The 24,650-nt window shown below is 42.6% G+C and overlaps 1 protein-coding gene across 1 annotated transcript in view; it reads right to left on the bottom strand.

Moving 5' to 3' along the window:
• The window catches only part of tmem163a (transmembrane protein 163a), a 55,021-nt gene that overhangs the window by 13,064 nt on the left and 17,307 nt on the right, over positions 1-24,650 (bottom strand). The window contains exons 3-4 of the mRNA XM_076746877.1: positions 3,178-3,221; positions 1,845-1,936 (exon numbers count right to left, since the gene is read on the bottom strand). Coding sequence (XP_076602992.1) covers positions 1,845-1,936; positions 3,178-3,221 — 136 coding nt within the window. The remainder of the gene's footprint in view (positions 1-1,844; positions 1,937-3,177; positions 3,222-24,650) is intronic.

Below are 24,650 nucleotides of genomic sequence, written 5' to 3'. Positions count from 1 at the left end.
GATGGTGGTTGCTCACAGTAAAAACTGCCACAATTCAGTGAGAAAACTCAACTTTTAAAGTCTGCATATTTTTGAGCAATGCTTCTTTCCAAGACACAGATGAAAATTACTCAGTGTGCTTCTAAGTGCTAAAACATGCGTGCATTAATAAGTGTAATGGATGACTGCAGATCCAACAGCGAAAAATAGTGGGGAAAAGATATAAATAAAAATCCACCATAAATACATATATAAGGATCATTAGGACAGTCTACACTTCCACCAACCTCATTCAAAATGGAAGTTAAATCACCCATTTACGTCTCTTTCGCCTCTGAATCTGAATCAGATTTATTTTGTGTCCCCTTGTAGGGGGCCTGACCCTTAGATTGAGAACCACCAGGCTAGAGCACAGTATTTTTACTTTAATACTTCAGGTACAATTTGCTGATAATACTTCAGTACTTATACTGAAGACGAATTTTGAATGAGAGGACTTTTACTCATAATGGAGTAGTTACACTGTTGTACTGGTACTTCTATTTAAGTAAAGGATGTGTGTGCTTCTTCCACTTCTCTGTGTGCATGATTGGAAGTGTGTATGTGTTTGACTACACATTAAAAATGTAATAAAAAGTGTAGAAGAATCTGTTGAGCATGTTTACAATTTTGTAGACTGAGACGTGTGTGTGTGTGTGTGTGTGTGTGTGTGTGTGTGTGTGTGTGTGTGTGTGTGTGGATGCTTGAGTGGCAGCTTGGTCTTCCATCATCTGCGACACCTCAGAGCGAGGCAGAGGTGCACTGTAAGATGAACAAGGCTTTGTGCAACCTGACAGCCGCTTGATGAACTCATCTGAGCTGCAGCAGGCTGAGAACTGGTGGATTAGCAGGCTTGAGTTTAGCAGTGATGTACGGTGACATGCAGTACGGGACTTTGTTCAATTAGGAACATTTGCCAACTCCTTAACAAATGAAGAAATAGACCCTCAAATGATCGAATCTGTCCAGCTGAGTGTGCTACATGACTGAGAGCCTAACAAGACAGGGCCTCACATTCACAAAGCCTGAGTTAGTCATCCATCCAACATGGTCTTGAAATGTTCTTTCGCTGGAAGTTTTAAAAGACTGGCTTTGCAGATCTATTATTTCTTCTGAAAAATATGGAGGCATAATGGACCTGAAGCGTGGGCAAGTAGATACAGCAACGAGATGCTTCGACCTTGCAAAAACACAGTACCAGGCGCATTTTCCACATTTTTTGTTTCTCAGGTGTCACAATGAAGTTGTTTGTTTTTCAGAAGAATATCAAGACTTGTCACAACCACGTGCATGAAGCCCTGACATACAGGACAGTATGCCGTTCTTACAGTACCGGACCATTCAGTAAAAACAAGGGGTCACTTGATGGGAATGAAAATGATGTGGCCTTCACAGTCACCAGATCTCCACCTAATTCAACACTTATGGGAGATTTTGGACCAGTTTGTTTGACAGATCTCAATATAATCTATTTAATCTAAGTAAATGCTACCTTCAAATGACTAAAACGTTGTTGTGGCACAGTGTTTATCAGTGAAACAAACCACTGAAACGCCAACAATACTGAAAAAAGACGCATCCACACAAAACGGCATCAGAAAACATTGCAAAACTAGATTTGGCTGTTGAATTGAAAGACCAGGGGACAAAAGAAACACAAAAAGGGAAAATAACTGGAGAGAGAGATGCATGGATGAATGCTAAAGATTAATATATGCACTAAAATCCAGAAGCTCTCCTGCTTGGTTCCGCCAAATTGCATCGCACCACATAAATACATCCCTATTTAAGCATTAATTAAACTCAGCACTTTGTTTCGTACTCACATATACTCTCTGTGTGCAGAGTGCACCGCTGCTGCATTGCTGTAGCGCCAGAGGACAATGACGGATGACAGGACGTCCAGCGTGGCATTAAACTGCAGCAGAAACAGCAGAAGAGGAAAGGGCCTTAAGTTACAAGTTATTACAGCTTGTTACATTAAAATGGCTGCAGCACTGTTACAACAAAGACTGACAGAGCGTCTCTCAAGTAGCAGCTTGTTAACATCTAACAAACATCGAATAAAACTTGTGTATATCTCAACATATCAGCAGCATATGATACGTCATGTACCATGACGCTGTGTCAATGGTGCCTCTGAAAGCTACATGTACCCCCCACACTCAGACCTACTGAATGTTTTAAACATCACAATCGTTTCTGTGATGTCGGAAATAAAAATATCTTGTGTGATTTTACCAGCACAGTGACGATGATCTGAAATTAAAAATTTAAAAAGCCAGAAAACAACAAACAATCGTAGAATAAACAGTGCACTTGATATATTTGCTTGAATAAAAGAGAGAAAACAGACACTTTATCTTATGGGCACTTCTTCAGTTATGTATCCATTAAGACGTCTCAGTGGTTTAAAATCAAATTTATGCTTTCTATGGAGCGAAACATACCAGGAGCTGCTTTAAAATGCACTGCATGACCAGGAGACTGTTGAGGTTTTATTGCCAGAGGGGACTCAAGGTGATAAGGCTAAAGAAAGTCTTATCTCCTCTGAGGCTGTATCATAAAATATGGTATGATCGTTATAATTTAATTTTCAAGTTACATCACGTACCTGTAAAAGCTAAATAGATTGCAGCTAAAGCTAGCGCTGATCAGTTGCTGTGATCTCACCCCTTTGAGGTATATCAACTTACTGTCTTCTTCCTGCTTTATTAAAAGCGTCATAGGCAGCCTCACACTTGCTAATTAAAAGCCAATCTTTAATAAAGAGATAGCTAGCACCGCAGATTATGGTTATAATATTTTAATCACATTATGCTAATCACATTTCCCCTCATTGGCCCGGAGTATGGATGGTTTCATTTTCACTTCAATCTTGTTAAGTCTTATTTTTTAAACTAATTACACTCAATCACTTCCTCTTAATAATTAATAAGGAGCTTTATTTTGGCGGAAGCCAGCAGATATGTTTACCGAGCACAAAGAAGCATTTCGACACTCAATCTGAGCTTCACGCCCGCTCCCTCCTCTCTGCCCTGTTACCTTGGAGACAAAGGGACCAATAACACGCTGCTAACAGGAGTCATCAATAAATCACAGTCACCAAACTTATGACTCATTGATAATTCAAATGGAGAGAAAAAAGATGGAACTCACGGCAAATCCGAAGGCTGACGCGCTGTGTCTCATAAATGATACAGCTGTGGAGAGAGAGAGAGAGCAGTTAGCGCTGATCGATGCGTTTTTATTTCACTTGTCAGTTTTACGGTATCGTTATGTGACACCAGTGAATAATTTGTCTGAATACAAGATATTACATTAATGTTTCCAGCTGCATAAATGATGCATATTAATGTGTTTATCTGCGCACAGAGAGCATGAGGTATAACCAGGATGACTGATCCTCTGTGCAGAAAGTTAATAATGCAAAATGAAAAATAATTACATGATGAAACATTACAAGATCATTGTTTCACTTCATTCTCAGCTCCTTCATTGTCACTGAATGCCTGCAACAAGTTCCACTCTGACAGACAGAGAGACGATGTTGGACGGAAAAATGGAAAATTAGCAAGAGAGAAAAGTATCAGCATTAGAGAGCAAAAAAAAACAAGGCATCGATTGATTTTAAGGTGGAAGAAATTCACCTAGAAAATCACACAGACCGCACCTTTCTTTAAGCACTGTGGGTTATCATGTTCGAGGTAAAAATACTGTGTGCAAGTGAAATACTCACCCAGCAATGTTAAAAAAACTAAGTCATTTATTGTACACTACTCAGAGCTGCCTCTGTTACATGACATCAACAGTCATTTAAATCATGTAAACCGATTTCTTGGTCACTTAAAGGCAGTACAACTAACTCCTTGTTGATATGGCTAATGCGCTACACGGAGCAACATCACCATTCATTTGAAGTTGACGTTGTGGTCATCTGACAAATGTAACTCCAATATTCATTCTGGCATCGGCTAATCCGAGATCTCCAGCGAGTATTCGTGACGTCTTGTGTGTGAAATGTATTTACTTCATCCTCCACACGTCTCCAATCCCCACTGGTTCAGAAGCAAAGTGTTTTGGCTGCCAAGCTTTGTTGACTTGCTCAGATTGTGTTGATTTGGTCCTTTTCCCTTGATTTTCCTGCTTCCACCGTGGATATGCAGGCTTTGTAGTTAAATGGCTTCTTTTTGTGTCTGGTTAAATAGCATTAATTGTTGATGTGCCATCAGGAGTCTGCACAGGATGTGTTATTTTGAGAACTCTCTACACCATTTCTGTGTCTGACTTCCTATCTGACTCGATCTGCTCTGTGCAGATTCACGCGTTGTCCGTTGAAAATAGACTCCACATATTCTCTGGAGAGAAGAGCGTAGATATGCGTCTGGGATGCTTCTGAAATGCAGACGTAATGCGCCCGGTGGAAATGCACTCACTGACTAGAACGGCAGAGATCAGCTCCGTCACGCACGTCGTGGACCGAACACTGGCATTATGCACCCAGCTGGACATTAGGGCTCACTCCTGAGCGACATATCTGGCTCTTTAGCGACAAAAACATTGACCAGCAGCCTTTTGAAGTCTGGGCTGAGCCTGGCGAGATGCACGAAGGTTTTCTGAATGGGATGGAAGCTACATTCACTGCTGTGCAGTCCCTGTGAAGCACACCTGTGCCATTCTGCCCTTCTGCCTGTCCTTGCATTACTTGCTCTCTTTCTCTCCCTCCCCCTGTGTTTTCAGAACAGACTCTCAGGGGACAGCATATCGGCAGTTAAATCACCATGGTAACAGGAGATTTGAGGCCAAGCTGGGAGTCGGTTTGAACCACAGAGCTTTCATCTTCTTCCTCTCTTCCTCCTCGCTTCAGTCTTAGTCCCTTCCCAATCCTTCCTCCTGCACGGCCTCTCTCTCCTCTCAGAATCTGATTGCCGTCGACACACCTTTCATTTCTTTATGTCTTTCCTTTCCTCCCTGTCCCAGCGTCTCTTGTCACAGACTCTTTGGCTGCTTTCATTCTGGGCAGAGCTCACTGCTCCACAGTGGCAGACGTGGAGAGAGGTTGCATTAGCCAGGCACATGCAAATATTAATATAGAAATAGCAATTCAGTTTTTTTATGCTTACGGTTTCACCAATGAAAATGGGTTCAGGTGTCATCCTGAGCTAGAGCTACATTAAAAGGGAAGCAAACAGGAAAAACAGGTGAAAAACAAACAAAAAAAAACAATGGCGAGAAGGTGAGAAGGAGGAATTACAGGGAGTGGAGAGGAGGGGGCAGTCTCAGACAGACCTTTGATATAAGGCAGATGGTACTCGTCAGGCTGGGTGTGTAACACGGCTGCCCACACACACTCAAACACATATGTTGTCCTTGTGTCGCGCTCTGTCTCGGAGACCCAGAGTCTCCCTCTCTTTCTTACTTATGCGTCCACTTTCTTGACTGTCGTCCCTCTCACGTACAATCTCGCTCACACACCGAGGACGAGCAGAATCTCTGGAGCTCCACCAGGCGTCCGATCCATCTGGGGGGCCAAGAAACTGAGCCTGCTTCTTACCATGAGTTCCACAACTGAGAACCCTGTTAAAGGGCCTTAACCATGTACTTGATGGCTGCATTAATGCTAAAAGACTGAGGCTAATGCTACATGTCCATGTTACTACTGTAGGCGATAAGCTTCTTAGCCCGACATGCTAACATTTGCTTCTCGGTTCATGAAGTAAAAGAAAGGTCCTAAAAACAACAGCAGCTTCTTACTACATTAGCACACAGCCGAGAGTCAGCAAACAGTCATTTCTACACCTACTAATAGCATAAAGAAAGATAATCTGGATATGTACAATTTTGATTTGAGCTAATCGCATTTGGTTAATCTGCCACACAGGTCAGCCCCCATTTTTGGAAATAACAGGGGTGTAAGAAGAGACTCTTAATTGAACACACCCTTTAATTTACTGTTTTCTGAGTACTCATTCAAACCTGATTGGACCCCTTCATGCAGTCTGAGACAGACTACACACACACACACACACACACACACACACACACACACACACACACACACGCAACCAGATGGTGTGTTTCGTGTGCATGAGTGTGTGTGCAAGCGAGTATGTGGACGACGTTGTTCCTAAAAGCTGACTATTTTTTCACTGTTAGTGTCCAACGACTTGGCCTCCCCTGCACTTGAGATCTGTGGACAAACATAATCCCACCCTGATGGGTAGTTTGTAAATCTTAGTGCTTTGCTCAGGGGCACTTAATCACCTCCCTTGTACAGAATTCCCCACTTGGTCGCTGCTAGAGGAGTAAAGCGGGTACTTTTCCTCAAAACAAAGGCACAGTTTAAGAGAGAAACTTGACTAGAAGCTCTCCTCTTTGTTTTTGTAAACCTGTCTGCGCCTCACCGTGATTAATTAACGGTTAATCATCCAGTGATGTGGTGGGTTGTGACCTTGATTATAATTGGCTCTTGGATCTTAAAGCCGCTATGTGTGACCGTCCACATTCCAAGAGAGCCTCTGGTAAGGGTTCAGAGCTGAAACCTGCTGTCTGAGAAGCACTGACCCGTAAACTGTCATGGGTTTAACCCAGTTATGTGGTTTTCAACCGATATAATGTGCACCTTAAGACATATAGCTCAGAGTTATGCCTAATTAACAGACTGATTAAGGGCTGATATGATTTGGCTCCTAATCTTTAACAAGTGGAAAATTTACCTTGAAATTCAAATGGTGAACAAACGTCCATACAGTCTAAACTTGTGACGACAGTGTCCGTGTGTTCGAGGAAAAGCACGTCATCGTTTTGTAACACATGTACAATGAATGACGTTATCACCAGACTCAACAGAACACAGAATTAGTTGAAGTGATTCGATATGGTAATCAGTGTTGGGAACTCAAATAGCTCACACTGAAAACTACAATAATGAGACTTTGTAACACACTGTTGAGAATCACCAAAGACTTTTTAAGATGCGTGTGGGATTAATGATTTACTGGGCAAAGAAGACAGAATGAAATAGAAAATTAATAAAGGATAATTGCTGCTTTTCTGGGGAAAATCAGTTCAATCCGAACTGTTTTCTCCCTGTATAAGAAACTGTTTGTCTTACCCGATGTCTTCAAAGACGATGCAGTGCGTCAGCTGGATTGTTAATGAACGCTTTCACTGACGAAGCACTTTACACACACACACACACACACACACACACACACACACACACAACCTTTCCCTAACATTTACCAAAGTGTTTTTGTTGCCTAAACCATGAAAAAGGTTTTGTTGCAGTCACTTTGATGATGTTTGTTTTCCATAAACATGACCTCTAGGAGAAAAGGTTGTGTCATTTCAAGTGTCCTGATAAAATCCAAATCAGATTTATTACATTCAAGCGTCACCACATACATGTACGCATTGACCAGGACACACCTGGTGGCATCCATCCTGCGCTACATGCAAATCAGGGTCGTCCCTCCTCTGGTCCAGGAGGTGGTGCTAATGCTCCTGAAGCTGCGTGCTAACTGCACTTCAGTAACAGTTTAGCTAGCGTCAGGCATTGATGAACTAAAACCCAGAAGTGTGATCGTCATCATTCATGCAGATCAACGCTGTGACAGATTATCAAGTAGCTGCACTGATCAGAGATCAGATAAACAGGACAAAGCTTTACGTTTGTGTATAAGCTGCTTTTTCCTGTCGCATTAATGAACAGGGATTTTGGAGACAGTTGATTTCAGCTTAATTTCAGTATAACATCAGCTGCCATTGTAGCAGGAGACACATCCTCTTTGTCTTTTTTCCTCCTGGCGTGCAGCAGTTACACTTAGTAGTAAAGATCATTAATGTGACTTTGATGGATGGATGCATCTTTCTGAACACCTGGCTGTAGAATGAGTCTCAGACGCCTCCTGAGATCCACTTCACTCATTTGCACTTGCTTTCTTTGATATTTGCTTTTATCTGATCCTCCCAAGATGCATGAAGTGTAAATGTCTTCATATGCTTACTCACACACTGATGTATCTTAATACACAACCACTATGTATTTATAGTGTTTCCATTTATAGTTTTATATTAAAACTTTGAAAAGCTGCACCAGGTCACCTTGTACATTTTCAGCTATAAATAGCAGTGAGTGATAAAATCCGCCTGAAATTGGGATTTCTCATGCACAAGATTTCCCATCTGTGGAGTCTCATAACCTACAGTGTCTCCATCAAACTTTGACATGAGGGGCTGAAAAATGAAGCCAACGAACAAGTGCACAAAACTGCAGTTCCCTGAATGGCCACTTGAGGCTGGCTTCAAAAGTGAGTAAATCCCCATAGACCCCCATGTTAAAATGCCTGACTTTACAGTAGAAATAAACGTGTTTCCAGCCTGGTGCAAAAACAGTTTTTGTCTCTGTACCTAATTTCCTGCTCATGATAACTGTTTGAGGGGTGAATTTTTATATAACTCGCTCGTTTAGATTATATTGAGGTTTATAGTTGTGCATAATTATGAACATGGCTGTTCTGAGTAACAGCTAGGTTGCAGCAACCAGGCTTCATTTGGCTGGCCTCAGCTCCACCCACGCTCCACCTCTTTGCCTATTTTTGGATTCACCGGGAGTTTGGTGGATTCAGGTGCTGCCAAGATGGTGTCGGCCGGAGCCACTGTCACTGAGCTTCCCATTGGTTCTCCATAAACCTGTGGGTGACGACAGGTGGCTACGTCCATGTTTTGTACAGTCTATGGTCTAGATTTGTGGCAATGAGATGTTCTTTTCCATCGCAACCCAGCTGCACAGTTTCAGCCTTGACAAGTGTATTTGCATAAAAATCTTGTTTTATCCAGGTTTAATGATGCATGATTCCTCCTCGGTGTCAGCCCATGCCCCCTCCTCCACTCCCTGATCCTCTTCCTTCTCCTCCTCCCTCCTCTGCCCACATCTCTCACTCCTCTCTGTGGCCTTTTCCTAACCTGCCTCTGCCTACCATTCGCTTCTCATCATTACATTGTGCACATAACAGATCTACCATCACCACGTTGTGCAGATACACAGCATAATGAGCTGAGTTCGAACCACACAACTGTACTTCAAACACTTTGAAGCCTTTCTCTCATCTTGGGACTGTTAAGTGGTTTCACTCAACTTCATTAAACGTGTCTGTTGGGAGATATTGTTTTTTCAAAGCACTAACACAGATGAGTCACCTCGATTCGATTGGAGGCTCAGAGAGTCAGTGATTGGCAGAGCGGCTCATACAATCTTTCCGTCTCTCTCGCTCTGTGTCTGCTGCTCTCTCCACAACTCTGCCTCCCTGTCTCACTCTGTCTGTCCATCTGCTGCTCTGTCTGCCTCTCTCTACACCTTTCTGCTCCTCATTCCCTCTCTCCCAGATTATTCCTTAGCTCCTTGTGAAGTAATTGAATTTCACATCCGTGAATTGAGCTCTCGCCCTTGAGGAACAGAGAGGACGTAATTACATTTCTGTTTGGCTGTAAATGATTCTACTAATTCGATAGGGTCTTTTTTCATACAGTGCAAACAGCAGGGGGTGGTTTGACGGGTGACTGAATGGAAAGCAGAGATTGAACACACTTTCAGTTTCATGAGTTACTTCCGCATTAGTCATTGATCATGATCGCCAAAATATAAATAAAAATAAAAAATAACTTAAAACTATTGGTGTTTTAGTTGCAAATAGTTTCAGTTTAGGAGACCTTTCTGACGATGTTATCAGTGCAGTCTTTTTCATATACAAGGTTTACTATTTATACAATGTTGGCTCATCCTCCCTCTCTTTATCTATAATTACAGGAGCAGGGACAAAATGACATCTTCTTTTGCAATTCTGTCTGTCATCTTAGGGGAGGTGTCTGTTTTGCCCTGTAAGTTGCCCGGTGTTTCTCCACTTTGAAAACAGCCTGGTCAGCCTCTCTGAACGGTGGTTCAAAGCTCCTATAGGGCATTAGAGAAATAAACTTAAGCAGCACACTCATGCAGAAAATTATGCTGTAAAATAAGCTTTTTTGGCCACTTTCTTACAGATCTCTTTTTGCAGTAAGTTTTGGATGACACGTGCTTCATGTCAAATATAGAGTGTAAACACTGTAAGCTCTCACAGGTAATCATGATACCTGCATTTTAATGCATCCTCTCAACCGGAGGACAGAATAAGAACTATTAGTGCCTATATTAGTATAACAAATGCTTGTATGCTGTTTCACTCACAGGCGCTCAACACCCTCCAACAGTTCTAAGTCTGGTCTGGAAATAATGGCCGATCAGATGCTGCTTCATATATCTATTGCTTATAATCAGTGCCAAGTGTACACTGAGGAGAGAGAGAGGGGGGCGGGGGTATGAGCATTATGTGTTGGCACTGGCCCTGGTTCTTGCATAACTCACTGATAATTAGGGTTTTATTGCTGCCAAGGCTTAACCGTTGCTGTGGCTATGCAGGTGTTTGCAGGACATCTGAGTGGACTATAGGGAGCAGAGAACAGGGTTAGGATTAGCATTTTCTTATAATGGATACAACAAGACCATAAAGATAAAGAAGTGACAAACTTCCCTGCTATCTGGATACACTAGTGCACTAGTACTGGCACACTATATTTGAGTGTTTCCTCCTCATCCTTCCCTTCAGTCTCTCCCCTCTGCTTCTCCTCATCCTCCTCTTCTCTGCTCCTTTTATAATCCCCTCCTTCTTCTTGTTCCTCCTCCATCAGCTCTCCCTTTCTCCCCTGTTTCTCCAGTCTTGTTAGCAATGGTCACGCACACTTGCCTCCCTGATTAACTAACAACCCAGAGGATGTTTCACCGAATAGTGTCTGCTCTCCCCGAGAGAGGCATCGATTTGCTGGCAGGAGGTAACCACACAGACGGCTGGTACATCGAAAGTAGCTTGAGAGCAGAAACCGGGAAAATGAATGACTGCCACGAGAAGAAAACCAACTACTTTCAAATTAGTAGCTTATATGGAATCGAGTCTTTTTACCATGCATAGAAAAACTGTCCTGTGGCTTCCTGCGAGTTTAAATGAGGGCAACCATGAGGTGTAAATGACAGCAGAAAATGAGCTCAAGTTGGTGATAAAGCTGTGGGGTCTTAAATGCTTCCCAAATGAGTTTCTAGATGAATGACACAGAAACAGGGAGAGGACATCTGTTCTTGGGTCTGAATACATGCTAAGCCTAAAGACTGTGTGTGTTTGCGTGTGCCTTAAATTGCTGGTTGCCCTCCACTGGGGCAGAGACTTAAAACAAAGGCCCTCAGGACGTTGCTTCCTCATTAATTAGCACCTCTAAATGGGCATTCACTCCTCAAAAAATAAGACCATTAAGCAAAATGCACGCTGCACCCATCCGAGCACATGTACACGCTAGCAGAAAGCTTGCTTAGCACAACCCCTCAACACAAAAACACACACCTACACAATCCTTGCCCCCTCAGCAGATACATCCAACATGGCTGCAGCCGTTTGCTCAGCTGCAAAATATTGTGTTTAATAATTCAGGACCTACTGCTCAGCTCTGCACCGCGCCTCGCACTCTGGCTGAGCTCACCCTGCGGAAAACCCTACTGGGATGCTTCCTGCCCGCTCCTCCTTCCTTCCTCCTTTTTAACCTCCCTTTTTCCTACCTCCCTCTCCCTCTCTGTCCCCTGTGGACGGCCCTCTTGGTCTCCTCTGTCCCTGCGTGTCTTGTACAAGAGAAATCATCTCTTTCCTTTCTCTGTCCCTCTAGCTCCGTCTCGCTCTCTTTGTCCTCGTTGCTGCAGTTGTCTTCATCCCATCTGTCTCCCTCCTCCACCCCACTTGTTTTACCATTAATCATCCTTCCTCATTCTCCTTTCTTCTCTTGCTTCTTTCCTACCACTCCCTGTTTCCATCTCCTCCATTTTGCTCCTCAATTTGTCTTTCCTATAATAACACCCCTATATTCCTAACCCCTCCTTGCCGTGGTACGCCCCTCCTTGGCTCGCCAACTCCCTTGCTCCATCAGCCCTCGCCCCTCTCAGCAGCCCAGCAGTATTGATTTGTAGCAGGGGCAGAAACGCAGTCGATGGGCACAGCGAGGGAGGTGCCATCTGCGAGCGACTTGGCACTGGGGGCTCACTGGGGTTTGTGTGGAGATTAAGCTAGGACAAGCACACGGCTGATTGAGCTAATGCTTCCTACACACCTGCAGGTTTTAAAGAGCTTCATTCCGGAAACGTTTTAACAGCTTAAGAAACTTTCAGCCCAGTTCAAGGATTTTCCAAAAACAGAGAGTTCTCTATCCTGCTGCAGCATCAAGCAGGATATCACTGGAGGGCACTAATATGTTTGATGAAGTGATGATAATGCACACACACACACACACACACACACACACACACACACACACACACACACACAGACACACACATACACACACACACAGAGCAAAAGGTTCATTATTAATCACAGCTTTCAACACAATGCTTCACAATTAGGCAGGAATTACAGTTCAGCAACACCCAACAGAGTCATAAATGGGTTATGTTGGTTTAAAAGACATCTCCACTCGCTATTCATTTTCTGTTAATGTCTTCACAGCAGGGAGAATTACTGCGATGCAGTTAGCTAAAGGACATCTTGTGGCAACCGATGTGACAGTATTATGAGGGAATTCATTAGCAGCACACACACACACACAAATCCTCTCAAGGTCTCCACTGCAGTTGTTGTGCTCAGTCAGTGCTGTAGTTTAGCTGAGGGCAGGTATTGGTTTCTCTCAGAGTTTGATGGATGGATCGTGGATTAATCAAACAAAAAAAAATGTTTATTTTCTCTGGTTTCTGCAGTCATTTACACATTAAGTCAAGTAACTTAAGTAAATAAAGGGACAAAGGAAGGCTATCTGATGCAGGTTTATACAGGGGTTGCAGGGTTGTAATTCATACATGTGTGTTCTTTAAAAGCAGATTTTGTGAAGAGGATAATATTCTATTCAAATGCTCCTGAAATATAAAGCAGAATTCTCTTCAGCATGCCTTACCAAAGTACAACTCTTCATGTTATAACATAAACAAAACCTAATTAAATCTCTGTGGATTTTATGCAATGTGTAGTTATGGCTTCAATTAAATACGACATTAAAGACAAAGAAGCTGGTTTATTTGGATTTCTATAGAGCCATTAAGTGGAAAAACAAATTAACTTCAAGCAGTAGTTCAAGGAAAAGCTGACATGAAGACTCATGAGGATGAGTCTGCTGGGCTGCTCAAAGATCTCCAGCAGGCGCTCATCCTGAATAGATTTTGTACAAAAACACCACTGACAAAGTTTCCTGTCCTTAAAGGTCCGGTGTTTAGGATTTAGAGGAATCTATTGGAAGAAATAGAATATGATTTTCATAATTGTGTTTTCTTAGCGTATAATCACCTGAAAATAAGAATCGTTCACCACAAAACAAAACATGAGACATGGTGCAAATTCCAGATGAAGACCTCAACTTAAACCTAACCAACTCTTGGATGAAGAGTTTTTTACAACTAGATTTCACCCACACAGACAATATTTTGGTATGTCCGCTACGTCCATCCTATTGTGCTGTGTGCAGCGTGCAATGCTAGGTCTGTGATGTTTTGAATATACTGTAGAAATTCTTTACGCACAACCTATAGTGAAAGCTCAGCATTGCAACAAAAACAGGACTTTGTTGGCAAGCAGCTCCAAAATAAATAAATAAGTCGGCCCTGAGTTGAGATTGTTTTGTTGACTTCTGTTTCTGAGGTCAGGAATTAACTGTGAAGCTCAACATCGAAAAAGCCCTCGAGCTAAAGATCACTGAAAGTTTAAACTAAAGTAAACTGATGAGGACTGTCTGATACCGCTGGAAGATTCACAACAAGTGTAATTTAAATTGAGATTTACTGTTAACAAGCTTAATTAGCAGTTTGTTAATCTGTCACTGCTTTTGCCCATAGAGGATCTGACTTGAGAAACAGTCATCAAAAGCAGAGAATGTAACATTTAGACTCAAAGACCCAAATCAACCCAAACACCTTGATTCATATCTGCAGTACAGCAGCACATAAGCAGCAGTCTTCCTTCCATCAGCGCCTGCAGTGGACACAGTACCATGATCTGGGAGATGTTCAGCCCAATAAAACAATCCTAAGTGCTGTGTTTGACTTACACTGTGAATATGGGGGAGCCCTATTTTAAGGGCTCAGTTCAATTGAATGGAATCAGTTCAGTTCATGCAGAGAATATTTAGCCTGGGGCAACAAAGAAACAGAAAAATTTGGCACCGTTGGGTTAATTTTAATTGCTCCCTGCAGAGACGTATGGTGTGTCGAGTGGGGCCACATATTATATGGATGATCACAGAAGCAACAGACAGCATTTTCTTTATGAGACACAAGTGATCGGAAGTTGTTCTGCATGAATAAACACGCACGTTGTCAAGTGCTTTACTATTAGCCAATGATCCATTTCAGGACTACACAGGAAATAATAAATCTCTACAGAAAAAGAAGCCACTGGCAACAAAAAATCCAATATTTCAGAGCTTCTTCTATAATTTCTCAAACGAGGCTTTCAGGGGAGCTCAGGTTTCTTTCAGGGGAGCCGAGCTCCTGTAGCTCCCCTTTATTTCAAACCCTGATCACAGACTTGAAAGCAGAAACTGTGAGTGACTCTGAAACACATGGCTGGTTTAGATACTGCACACCTGTAATACCCTCTCTTAATTGCATCATAAGGCATCATTATTTAATAAATTAATTCATTTACGTGCAGCAGCTGATTGCTGTTTACCTGCTTTCCTTTTTCTTTTTTAAACTGCTTCACGCTAAGCATAAAAACCTATAAAACCATGCATCGTGTCTGAATAGCTGTACCCATCAGACCTTATACTTCCCATTTAATTATAACAAACAAACTCAAGTATAGTGTTGTAAGTGCTTCCTCTGGGTCCATCAGAGCTCCGGCTGGCAGGAGCATAAAATAATCTCCCCACTGTTTACTGTTTACCTAACTAATTTATTTGTTTTGATACGTTTCAAGACTTCCAGCGGGCCCTAGCAGGGATACAGTGAGCAATAATTAGCAGGATTCATGCATCTTCATTACTCCAAACTAGACAGCCGCTGCGGTTCAGTGACCAGTAAGGAGCGTTTAAGCAGTCTGCACCGAGGTGTGGCCGGTAACAACCCCTGCTTAACCGCTCTGACCTGTCAGGACCAGATTTAGATGCACAGTCGACACCACGTGAGGTCCATGAGGGTCTGAGCAGGCACTTGACCACACACACACACACACACACACACACACACACACACACACACACACAGATCGCCTCACATTTTGCTTATGGTGAAATGGATTCACCTGAGTCTGACAGATGTCTGTTTTATCTCTGCAGCAGAGGGGTTTTCTGCGGCACACCTGAGCCACCGCACCGCCTCACTCACCACACCTCTCTCTCTCTCTCTTCAGTGATCCTATACGCACTTGAGAGCTGCAGTAATTCTGCTGCCGCTCTTTATATCACTATCTGTCAATTTCCCACGACACTTCAGCCTAAGAGCACTCTTCTTCCCTGCCGCAGAAAAAAGCATAAATATTTCCTTGTTGAAATGAAAAGGCTGAACACTAAAGCTGTTCCTAACTCAGGGAAAAGGCAAATGGCAAGTCCAGATTACGTTTAGCATTACAAACACTCAGCACACTGTTGTGTCATGCAGCCAGATTGCTTATCTAGTGGCTTATGAGCGACCACACGTTGTCTGCTCTTAGCTTGTAAGAAGATGCTTGATGCCTGTGGTCACTTGAAGCTGGCAAAATTTCAAAAGAGAGTTTTATGTTCACTTTCAGTTCAGCAAAGCGCTCATACAGGCTGTTATGGAGTGCAGTGACTAACTCTCTATTCAGTTTTGTGTGTATAAGGACCTAAAAACCTTTGGCAGCTAATATGGAGCCCACACAAATTTGCCATTTCTGTTTCAGATTCTATTTCTTTCTCTTTTCTTGCTGTTATTTTGAGTAGTTGGTGTGAAAAATAATGGTGAGAGTGTACAGCAAGCATTCAATGATTCCATAAAAAGAAGCACACGAAGTCTGAAAGCATGCAACTTCAACTTAAGTCCAATCCCAAAGGAAATTTGGTTTGCAGGCTGGCATTAAAAACACAGGCCAAAGGAACACAGTGAACCATACGGTAACATATATGCTCAAGTTAAGACACCAGTGCTTCCCCTTTAAAATCAGAAACAATCCTCCTGAAGTAAAAATACATCAGAGGACAGAAATATGCAATCCACACCTCGGTGTCTCATTGTTAGTGCATTCAGCATGTAGGTCTCTCTCTCTTTGACCTTGATGGGGTGCTGATTCAGACATAACTCCAGTGAGGATTCATGTTCGGCACGCAGAGAGGAAAAGGGAAAATGGAGAGATGGTGTGAGAGATTGATAACAGACTGATATGTGTGTGTGTGGGTGTGTTTCGGCACATATGATTTTTTTTTTTCTTCCTGTAATTCCTTGTGTGTTTTGACTTTGCATGCATGCGTGAGTGTTGTGTTTATGAAGGCTTCCGTCGTCCCGTTCTGACCACAACACATTCCCCCACAGTTTAATAATGAGCTCTGTGGAGCCGGTTCTGCATAATCAAATTGAGACACACAGACATTGAGAGAAGCCTGAGGCACTTACATAAGCGGGCACACAATACACACATACACACGACGCAGCCTGCTGTCAAACACCAATTACTGTGATGTTTTGTATCATGACGGCATTAGTTGAAATAAACATTAACCAGTTGAACATTTTTTGTTTACAGCTGGACAAACTTGTCCAGTGGGAGCCTCTGGGGAGTCTCCTCCCTGTGATGTAGCCATGCAGTCACAGAGAAAAGGGTTTTAATTCAGTCCGAGACAATGAACTCTTCGCTGCAAAGGGCTGTGCAAGTGTTTCAAGGTTGCCCTCGCACCCTAACCTGGACCCAGAGTGAAGTGAGCACACCTGCCCCACCTTGACACTGCATCTTTTTTAAATCCCACCTTCATTATGTAGCTTAAAACCTGAAATTACGGCATTTATATGGGCTGACTACTGACATTCAGAAAATACCAAGACCTCCCAGCCTTTTTAATATTCATCCACACATTTAACTTATGTTAAAGGAGAACAATTTAATAGTTTCTCTTGAATCCTCAGTGTGAAAATTAATGTCGTTCTCAGTCTCTGTCTCGTTATGACGACGTGCAGCATAAATAAGCCTGGAAATCAAACACCCCAGCTGCTAATCAGTGACATCAGAGTCACAGTGATTCATAAATCACAGCATCTACTTTTCCTCTGCCACCGGGGTTTTTGGAGAGACGGGAAACTACTAGCTGAGTTACTAGATGTGACCATGGGATCACTCAAAAGATTGTAATGAAGGTAAGATTCTATTTATTTAATCAGCATTAGAAATGGGCTATCGAAGATGCTCTTGTTAAGAAGTTACAGCTACAACTCACTCATCATGTAGTCCAGTCTGCAAACGCATCATATCATACAGGAACCAAAGCTTGCTCTCTTGACCTTGTGCTTATAATATCAGTGGATGATTTAAGGAGGTAAACGGTCTTTCCAGCTGCCTCTCCTTGTGTTTGTGTACACTCGGTCATGTTTGGTAGATGAGGATATTCACTGAAGCAGTTATTGCTGAAACCAAAGTTAAACTGGCGCAGAGGGTTATGTGCTAAGAAATGATTTTAAATGTTTATTTGCTCCCTTCTCATGTGTGTTTCAAAGAACCCAGATTCTGATTCATCTCCCATCACTGTCCTGATTGAACATCTCTTTTACACTTGTTTTCAAGCGTCCTACCTATTACCTTGTCAGAAAATGTTCCTGCTTTGAGAAATTTATCTGCCAGTGATTTTTATTGCTCTGTAAGAATCGCATTCAGTGCGAGCTAACCCACATTCCAGCAGAGCAGCTGCAGCCCAGTTTCACTCATTCAAACAACCCTGCACCCAATAGACTGTTTCATCATGCTTAAAAATGAATGAGGTGTGAGTCATGACCAGCAACTATTTCTATCTATTTTGACTCTGCGCTGTCAGATTCTTTTAGATGTCAACTCAACTGCCTGAGAGAGTTAATGGCAAAAAAACAAGCCACAGATAAAACTGATCTATGTGGGCGGATATTTGATCCAACTAATCCATATCCATCCATATAAGAACAAATTAATTCTTATGTGTGAGTGTGAAGGTGCCCAACAGCTGAGATACTTCAGTTTGGATCTAAGTGGTGGATCGACAGTGTGTATTAGCAAATTAGCATGCTAACACAAAATGAATGACTAACATTCAACCCGAGTTCAGATCTATCTGACCCGTCCTGGTTGAATAGAGAGCACATAGCTGATGTAGCTCACCTGGCCAGCCTGAGCCCTTTAAGCTATGCAGTCTGGGCCATTAGCTCACCCTCTCACATTTTTTCTAGCTGGCATCAACCCTGCATTTTTCCCTCTTCTCATTCTGGCACAAAGGGCTACTGTCTCACATATTGAAGTATTGATTTTTATGCTTGAGAGCAATATATAGATGTGTTAGTGAGGTTTTCAAAGGTACCACCCTGCATTGTTTCATTTTGGTACCAAAATGAAAGCATGGATTGGTAGGTCATTAAAGGTGACTTCTACATCCTATTGTTTATCTAAGTTATGTTGACTGTAAATAAACAATATTTGTTAGAGTGTATCTCTTCTTTGCACTTATTTTTTGTGACACACAATCAATTTTAAATTGGGAAGATTAAGAATGTGAGTATATAAAGGCCGACACATGTGGGCCAGTCATTTTTTAACACAAGCTGTAATAAACATGCGCTGCAATCATTCATCAGAGATATTATTTAGATACTTCAAAGCAAGAAATCAGGTCAAACACCAACAACAACATTAGTGTAGAAACATATTTCTCTTTTGATGATATGACGATGATGATTTCTTTCCTTCTCGCGCTGCACACAGACACGTCAAGCAAAACGGGTGGGAATGTTTTTGCGACGCGATTAATTCTTCGAGCACCAGGTTGGTTGAGTGCATTTTGCTGTGAATTTCATTAAAAACCAACAAAGTGGACCAAAGACTGGTGACTTGTACTGCCGACACTTCATTGTGAGTCAGTACCAGTAACACTGGAGAAGATGTCTGTGAAGATTCTCACTCATCCAGCTCATGTTATCCAAGGAGGGCTGAATCCAGTGCAGCTGGACTTGAAAACATTTTGCCTCTCATCCAAGGGGCTTCTTCAGTTCTGACTGTCTAGTGGTGAGTCCCAGGTATTCAACCAAACCAGGTCTTTAACCAGACATCTTACCAGCATTTTGGGACCAACACCCTCAGAATGGTGCAGGAGAATTACAGGACGGCCAGGAAACTTGCAAAATAGAGAAATCACCTATGCGTTAACCTGACTGTGATGTAGTGTGAGCTTGTGGCAAGTGAGAGGCTGCTACTGTCTATACAGTATGTACTTTCAGGGCTACAGCTGTGCAGGCAGTGCAGCCGAGCACCAGATGGGGACAAGTGACAGCTTGGATTTCATCTGGGGTCAGTTTACGGTTTTGCTTCTGTGTGTTCGGTCAGCTGAGAGCCTTAAACATGGGAAATCTTCACAAGCACATTCTAATAGAGAGATGTGACACTATTATCCAGGATGCACACGCTGTCAACATGTGAGAAGCATGCAGGACGCATGCATGAAGAGGTGGAGCGGGGATAGACTAAAGGGCCAAAAGTAACTGTTCTCTGCTTACAGTAAATGGTTTCTGGCATTCCTCAACCAACCAGATCTCTGACTTCACACACACACACCTACAGTACATGATCCCCTCAGCGTCTTTGTGCAGCGTGACATCTTTTAAGCCGGCTGTTCATTCAGTAAAACATTCTGAGTCACTGTTAGAAAAGACAACTGAAATTGTGAAAGAAAAAAAAAATCTATTTCTGGTTTACCAGTGAGGAACACGTACTCGCACACAGGCACTCACAGGCCTAATCTGAGTATCCCTGGCTGTCTCGCAGAGAGGCAGCTGAAAATTGAGTGCAAATTAGTCCTCTGTCTCAAGTGTGTGTGTGTGTGTGTTGTCCTGACATGGTCGTGAATGCGGCCTGCTGCTTGGGGGATTCAGACAGATCAAGACAAAACACTTGTAACCTCTCAGGTTTAAATTGCACCTGGAAACAAGGCTGTTCTGGCTCATGAAGAGGAGAAGACCTTCACTCGTTCCAGATACTACATAGATTTTTGCTGTAACTCTAAACTTGAGCTGCACATGAGGACTAATTGCCGCTTACTTGTGATGCCATTCATGTTTTATCTGTGCGCCTGAACATCAGACAATGCTTTGACTGGGTTGAGTGCAGAGGAGGGTTTGTTTGTTTTCATACCAACCTAACATGAGTGGGCGGCTGTGTGTGCATAGTGCTCACGAGAGGATACTATGATTCAGTGTTGGCGAAAAAACAAATGATCCCAGAACCGACAAAAGTAACTTAATTCTGCGGGGAATGTGCATTTAGCATTTAGCATGTAGCATTTACCTTTTATCCTCCTCTGCTGGAACTGCATAAAATACCTCCACTTGAACCAGAGCGGCTGCATTTCATTTCCAGAGAATATTTCTTTTATTTTTTCTGTATTTTATCGTAAAGAATTAAATGCAGAGCCTGCCAGCTAAAAATAAAGATCTAATTGACCGTCAGATTGATTCAGTTGAAGGTCAGGCTGCAGTTTGTTTTTTCTCTCATGAATGAGGCACTGAATAACAGCGGGCATATAAAGGCATGTTGTAATTCAAAAGCGGTTGTCAGATCAATAGCTGCACCTTTAGATATCTCAACTTCACATCAATTCTGAGCCTGCTGTTTATTTATTGAATGATGTGGAACACTGAACCGCTGTAGAACTGTTGAGCCATCATCTTCAAACTGGAGATGTGGACAGCAAACTAAAACAACGACAGCAACAAACTCGTATCTCCTGTTCTGTAAACAGAGGAGTGTTGATAGCGCAGCCATTCAGAAGCTCTGGTTCGGCTGCTCCACAGTCGGCATCTGCTTTTGACATTGTGAACTCCCTGCTCCTTCGCACCCTCTCTGTCTGCTGTCACTCATTTCTCTTCTCTTTGTCTCGACTTGACTCCACTACCTGGCCTTTCTGTCAGCCTCCCTTCGCTTATCCTCCTTCCCACGTCTGTCTTTGTCTTTGCTTACTCTGAGTTAATAAAACCTCAGGAGGTGTAACCCTGTTTCCAAGCACACAAAGAGAGAGAGAGAGACGGGGAGCTGCTCATGTCGGTTTCACCAGACATCCTCATCTCCAAAAAGATGGAAGAAAGAGCTGGAAATTACCTTGTGGGATAAAGAGAAATGACGTGCCTGTCTTTCTTTTCCACTGCACCGTCTTTCTATTTCTTTCTTTCTTGTTTTCTCTCCCTCACCCCTTTAATCTTCCCCTTTCCTATTTACGTGTTCCATCAGCCCAACAGTACAGAAAAGTCATGCATTAAGGGGAAAATTAGGCTTTCCCAGTCCCTTTTCCCCAAGGCCAGCCTCACCAGTACATAATCTATTCGCAGGTAACAAATTGCACTATGAGGAAACCCAGGCTCTTGGTAATGGATCCACTGCAAGCATCAGTTTACCATTGATCACGGTGGAACGAGCTGTTGGCTGCTCGGGGAGTCTCGCTGCCTGGTCTTTTGTGTTCCCCACTGCACGAGGCAAGAAAAGCTAGTAGTTCAATAAGAGTCCATTACAGCAGCTCGAACCATTCATAAATTAAAGGTATGCTTTTATACAAGAAAGCCACTGGAGAACAGTAGCATGTGGGTGAGAACTTAAATGGGATTTCTTTTTTTTTTTTAGATTTTTAATGAGCTACAGAGAGCTCTTTGTGTTGCTGGTGACCAGAATGGAGTGACCACTTCAGTGATGGTGAGCAGCAGCGCAGTAAAGCAGAAAAAGCAGAATATGGATTTCACACACAGTCCAGTTCAGGTTAACACCCTGAAAAGATCATTTGTCATGTTGCGATACTCGTGGCTGGGCGTGACTGGTCATCTTACAATGTGTCCTTGTTTGCATTTAAGGGGAATTCTACTGATTTTACACATCAAGATCAGTTTACCAGTCAAGGGGGCCAAAACATTCTCACTGTGACACCAAGGGGTCCTGACAAGCATCCGTATGTGACGAGTCGGGAGTGAGAATGTGATGGTTGTGCATGAACATTTTCATGTTTTTGGTGAAAGATGAACTGAACGTTTCTGTTTGCAACTTATAAACATGAATGTACAATAATCTATGGCATTGCACTGCAGTTTTTGGAGTTTGACCGTATTAAGGAGTGAAAGATATCGGCCTCTGCTGCTTTCATTTTGACTGTGCTTCTCTGTGGCATTGTGCTGCATTTTCATCTTTAGAACAAAGTGTTGATTTTTGGTTTTTAAACATTAGCATAGGAACGGTTCCCGCAGCAAAAGCAAACCAACACAGTTAAAATGGACTCCCCTCAGCTGTTAACCACCATGTTGACTACAGCACTGCTGACTTGTGTGGTACAGTGGAATTAATTGAGCTGCTCTTAATATTTAATGACATTCACAAGGCTGTTCCTCTCATGTATAGATCACAACAGCACCCGAGCGAAGATACAAGATAAAGACCACAGAGGGGAGAATATAGAAAGTGCAGGGTTCCCTACACACACCCGTGGACTCGCAGTCAAAAGCCTTCAGACAACGATAGCCCTTCAGGTTGACACTATTGGAAAAAATACCCCAACATCCCACCAGGAAGGGCACTTTTCATCAATTCTATTTCAGCCGCAGTGAATATCAGAGCAGCTCAGAGGTGTTTACACTCGCTGTGAAACACTACACCTTGACACGAAATAGGTAGAACATTACAACCACAACGTGTGACGAACAAGAAACACCCTGAACACGCACACGTTCTCTTTTGACATTTATATCTCATCACAACACACCACTTCGCTTCTCTGGCTCATCTTTGAGGAGTAAAAATAGTCAAGTGCTGCTGACTGATAAAAAGATGGTGTGAACCTGCCTAGAGAGGCTGTCCTATAATTATGCTGCAGGAGGAGAGTTTTGACAGTCAAGCAAATACACAGATAAAACACTCCATAGCTTCTGATAAAAATGCCTATCCAGAGTTCCCTGACACATCAACAGCAAGGTGAAGTATGTGTGGGAGAAGTACTTAGAAAAAAACTGTATTGTATTCATGCAAAAACACCCTAGTCAGCACCACTGCATTGAATTTTCACTGCTTTCATAGCTTCCACCTAACAGATTTTTATTTGTCTTTACCTTTTTTTTGTTAGTTCAAAGTAAAAAGCACAGACAGAGTTGATGGACAACAAAGATCCACAGCTGGAATGAAAAACATTTCAAATTGGATCATCTTCTGCCTTGGCTGGGAAATAAAATATCTGCATCTGTCCTGCATCGGCCCTGCAGGGTTTTCAAAAACAATTTCTCTGGAGGAGGGAATCAATAGTGTAGCGTTACTGCAGAGAGGTATAATATCCTCCATGGCTTCATCTTTAAAGCTGCAGTAGAAGACTTGAAGATGTTGACAGCGCCAACACGTAACCTCCTCAATTTTTAGGAATTATTACCCACAAATATCAACTGCACAGCCAAATTTGGGGAAAATGCAGGGATGGAAATGTTGATCATAAACATTTTTGCAACAGGTTCACCATCATTCTTGAGTGCTTGCTGTTTAAAGATGGATTTTAGCTTCCTTTAAGGCACTAATCATATAGAAATAATCACACATCCAGTCAAAACATGGGACGTCAGAAAGGAGGTTGGATGAGCTTGTCTCTCACTTCCTTATTTAAGCCAATAAGAGCTCTTTTACAACCATGCTGTCTAAGCTGGACCCGACTGCAAGGGCTGCCACAGAGTCACTTTGGTCCATTAACCACACCAAAACCACTAAGCAGCATGTATGTAACATCTGACCACCTGTCACAAACTACAGGAGGGATCACACAGTTAATGTAGTGTGAAGCCTAAACAGAAATCCATTCAGCACGAGCACGAGGATGAATTACCTTAACAACACTGACAAAGCCTGAATCCCAGTGTGAACAATAAAGCCTCACTCTGAAAATGAGTGTTTGAGTTTTAGTTTTATTTGTCATCAGCGTCACTGAACAAGTTCTACATATGGCTAACAAAGAGGCAACATATCAGGAGGACGAGAGCAAACAAACAAGCATTAAAAGCAAAAGACGGAGAAATCCTGAAGGTAAATTCCTGCTGATAGCGACATTAGCTGGCAGTGTGTTGTGCAATCTGCGTTCCTATGTGCGCGTTTCAGCATTCATAATTTATTTAGTTTAATCACAAGATCTGATGATTGAAGCTGTGCAACAAACCGTGCATGACCACATGGTATCCCCTGAACATCAAGCGTCTGCAGCACAGTACAGGTGTATGTATGCATGCACACACACACACACACACACACACACACACACACACACACACACACACACATACGCTTTTTACTGCAAGCCAACATGATTCCCATACCATTTACAGACATAACCACAGAATGTGC

Source organism: Chaetodon auriga, chromosome 13, assembly GCF_051107435.1.
Source record: "Chaetodon auriga isolate fChaAug3 chromosome 13, fChaAug3.hap1, whole genome shotgun sequence".
In the NCBI taxonomy this organism is placed as follows: domain Eukaryota; kingdom Metazoa; phylum Chordata; class Actinopteri; order Chaetodontiformes; family Chaetodontidae; genus Chaetodon; species Chaetodon auriga.
This window is presented reverse-complemented; position numbering and strand designations above follow the sequence as displayed.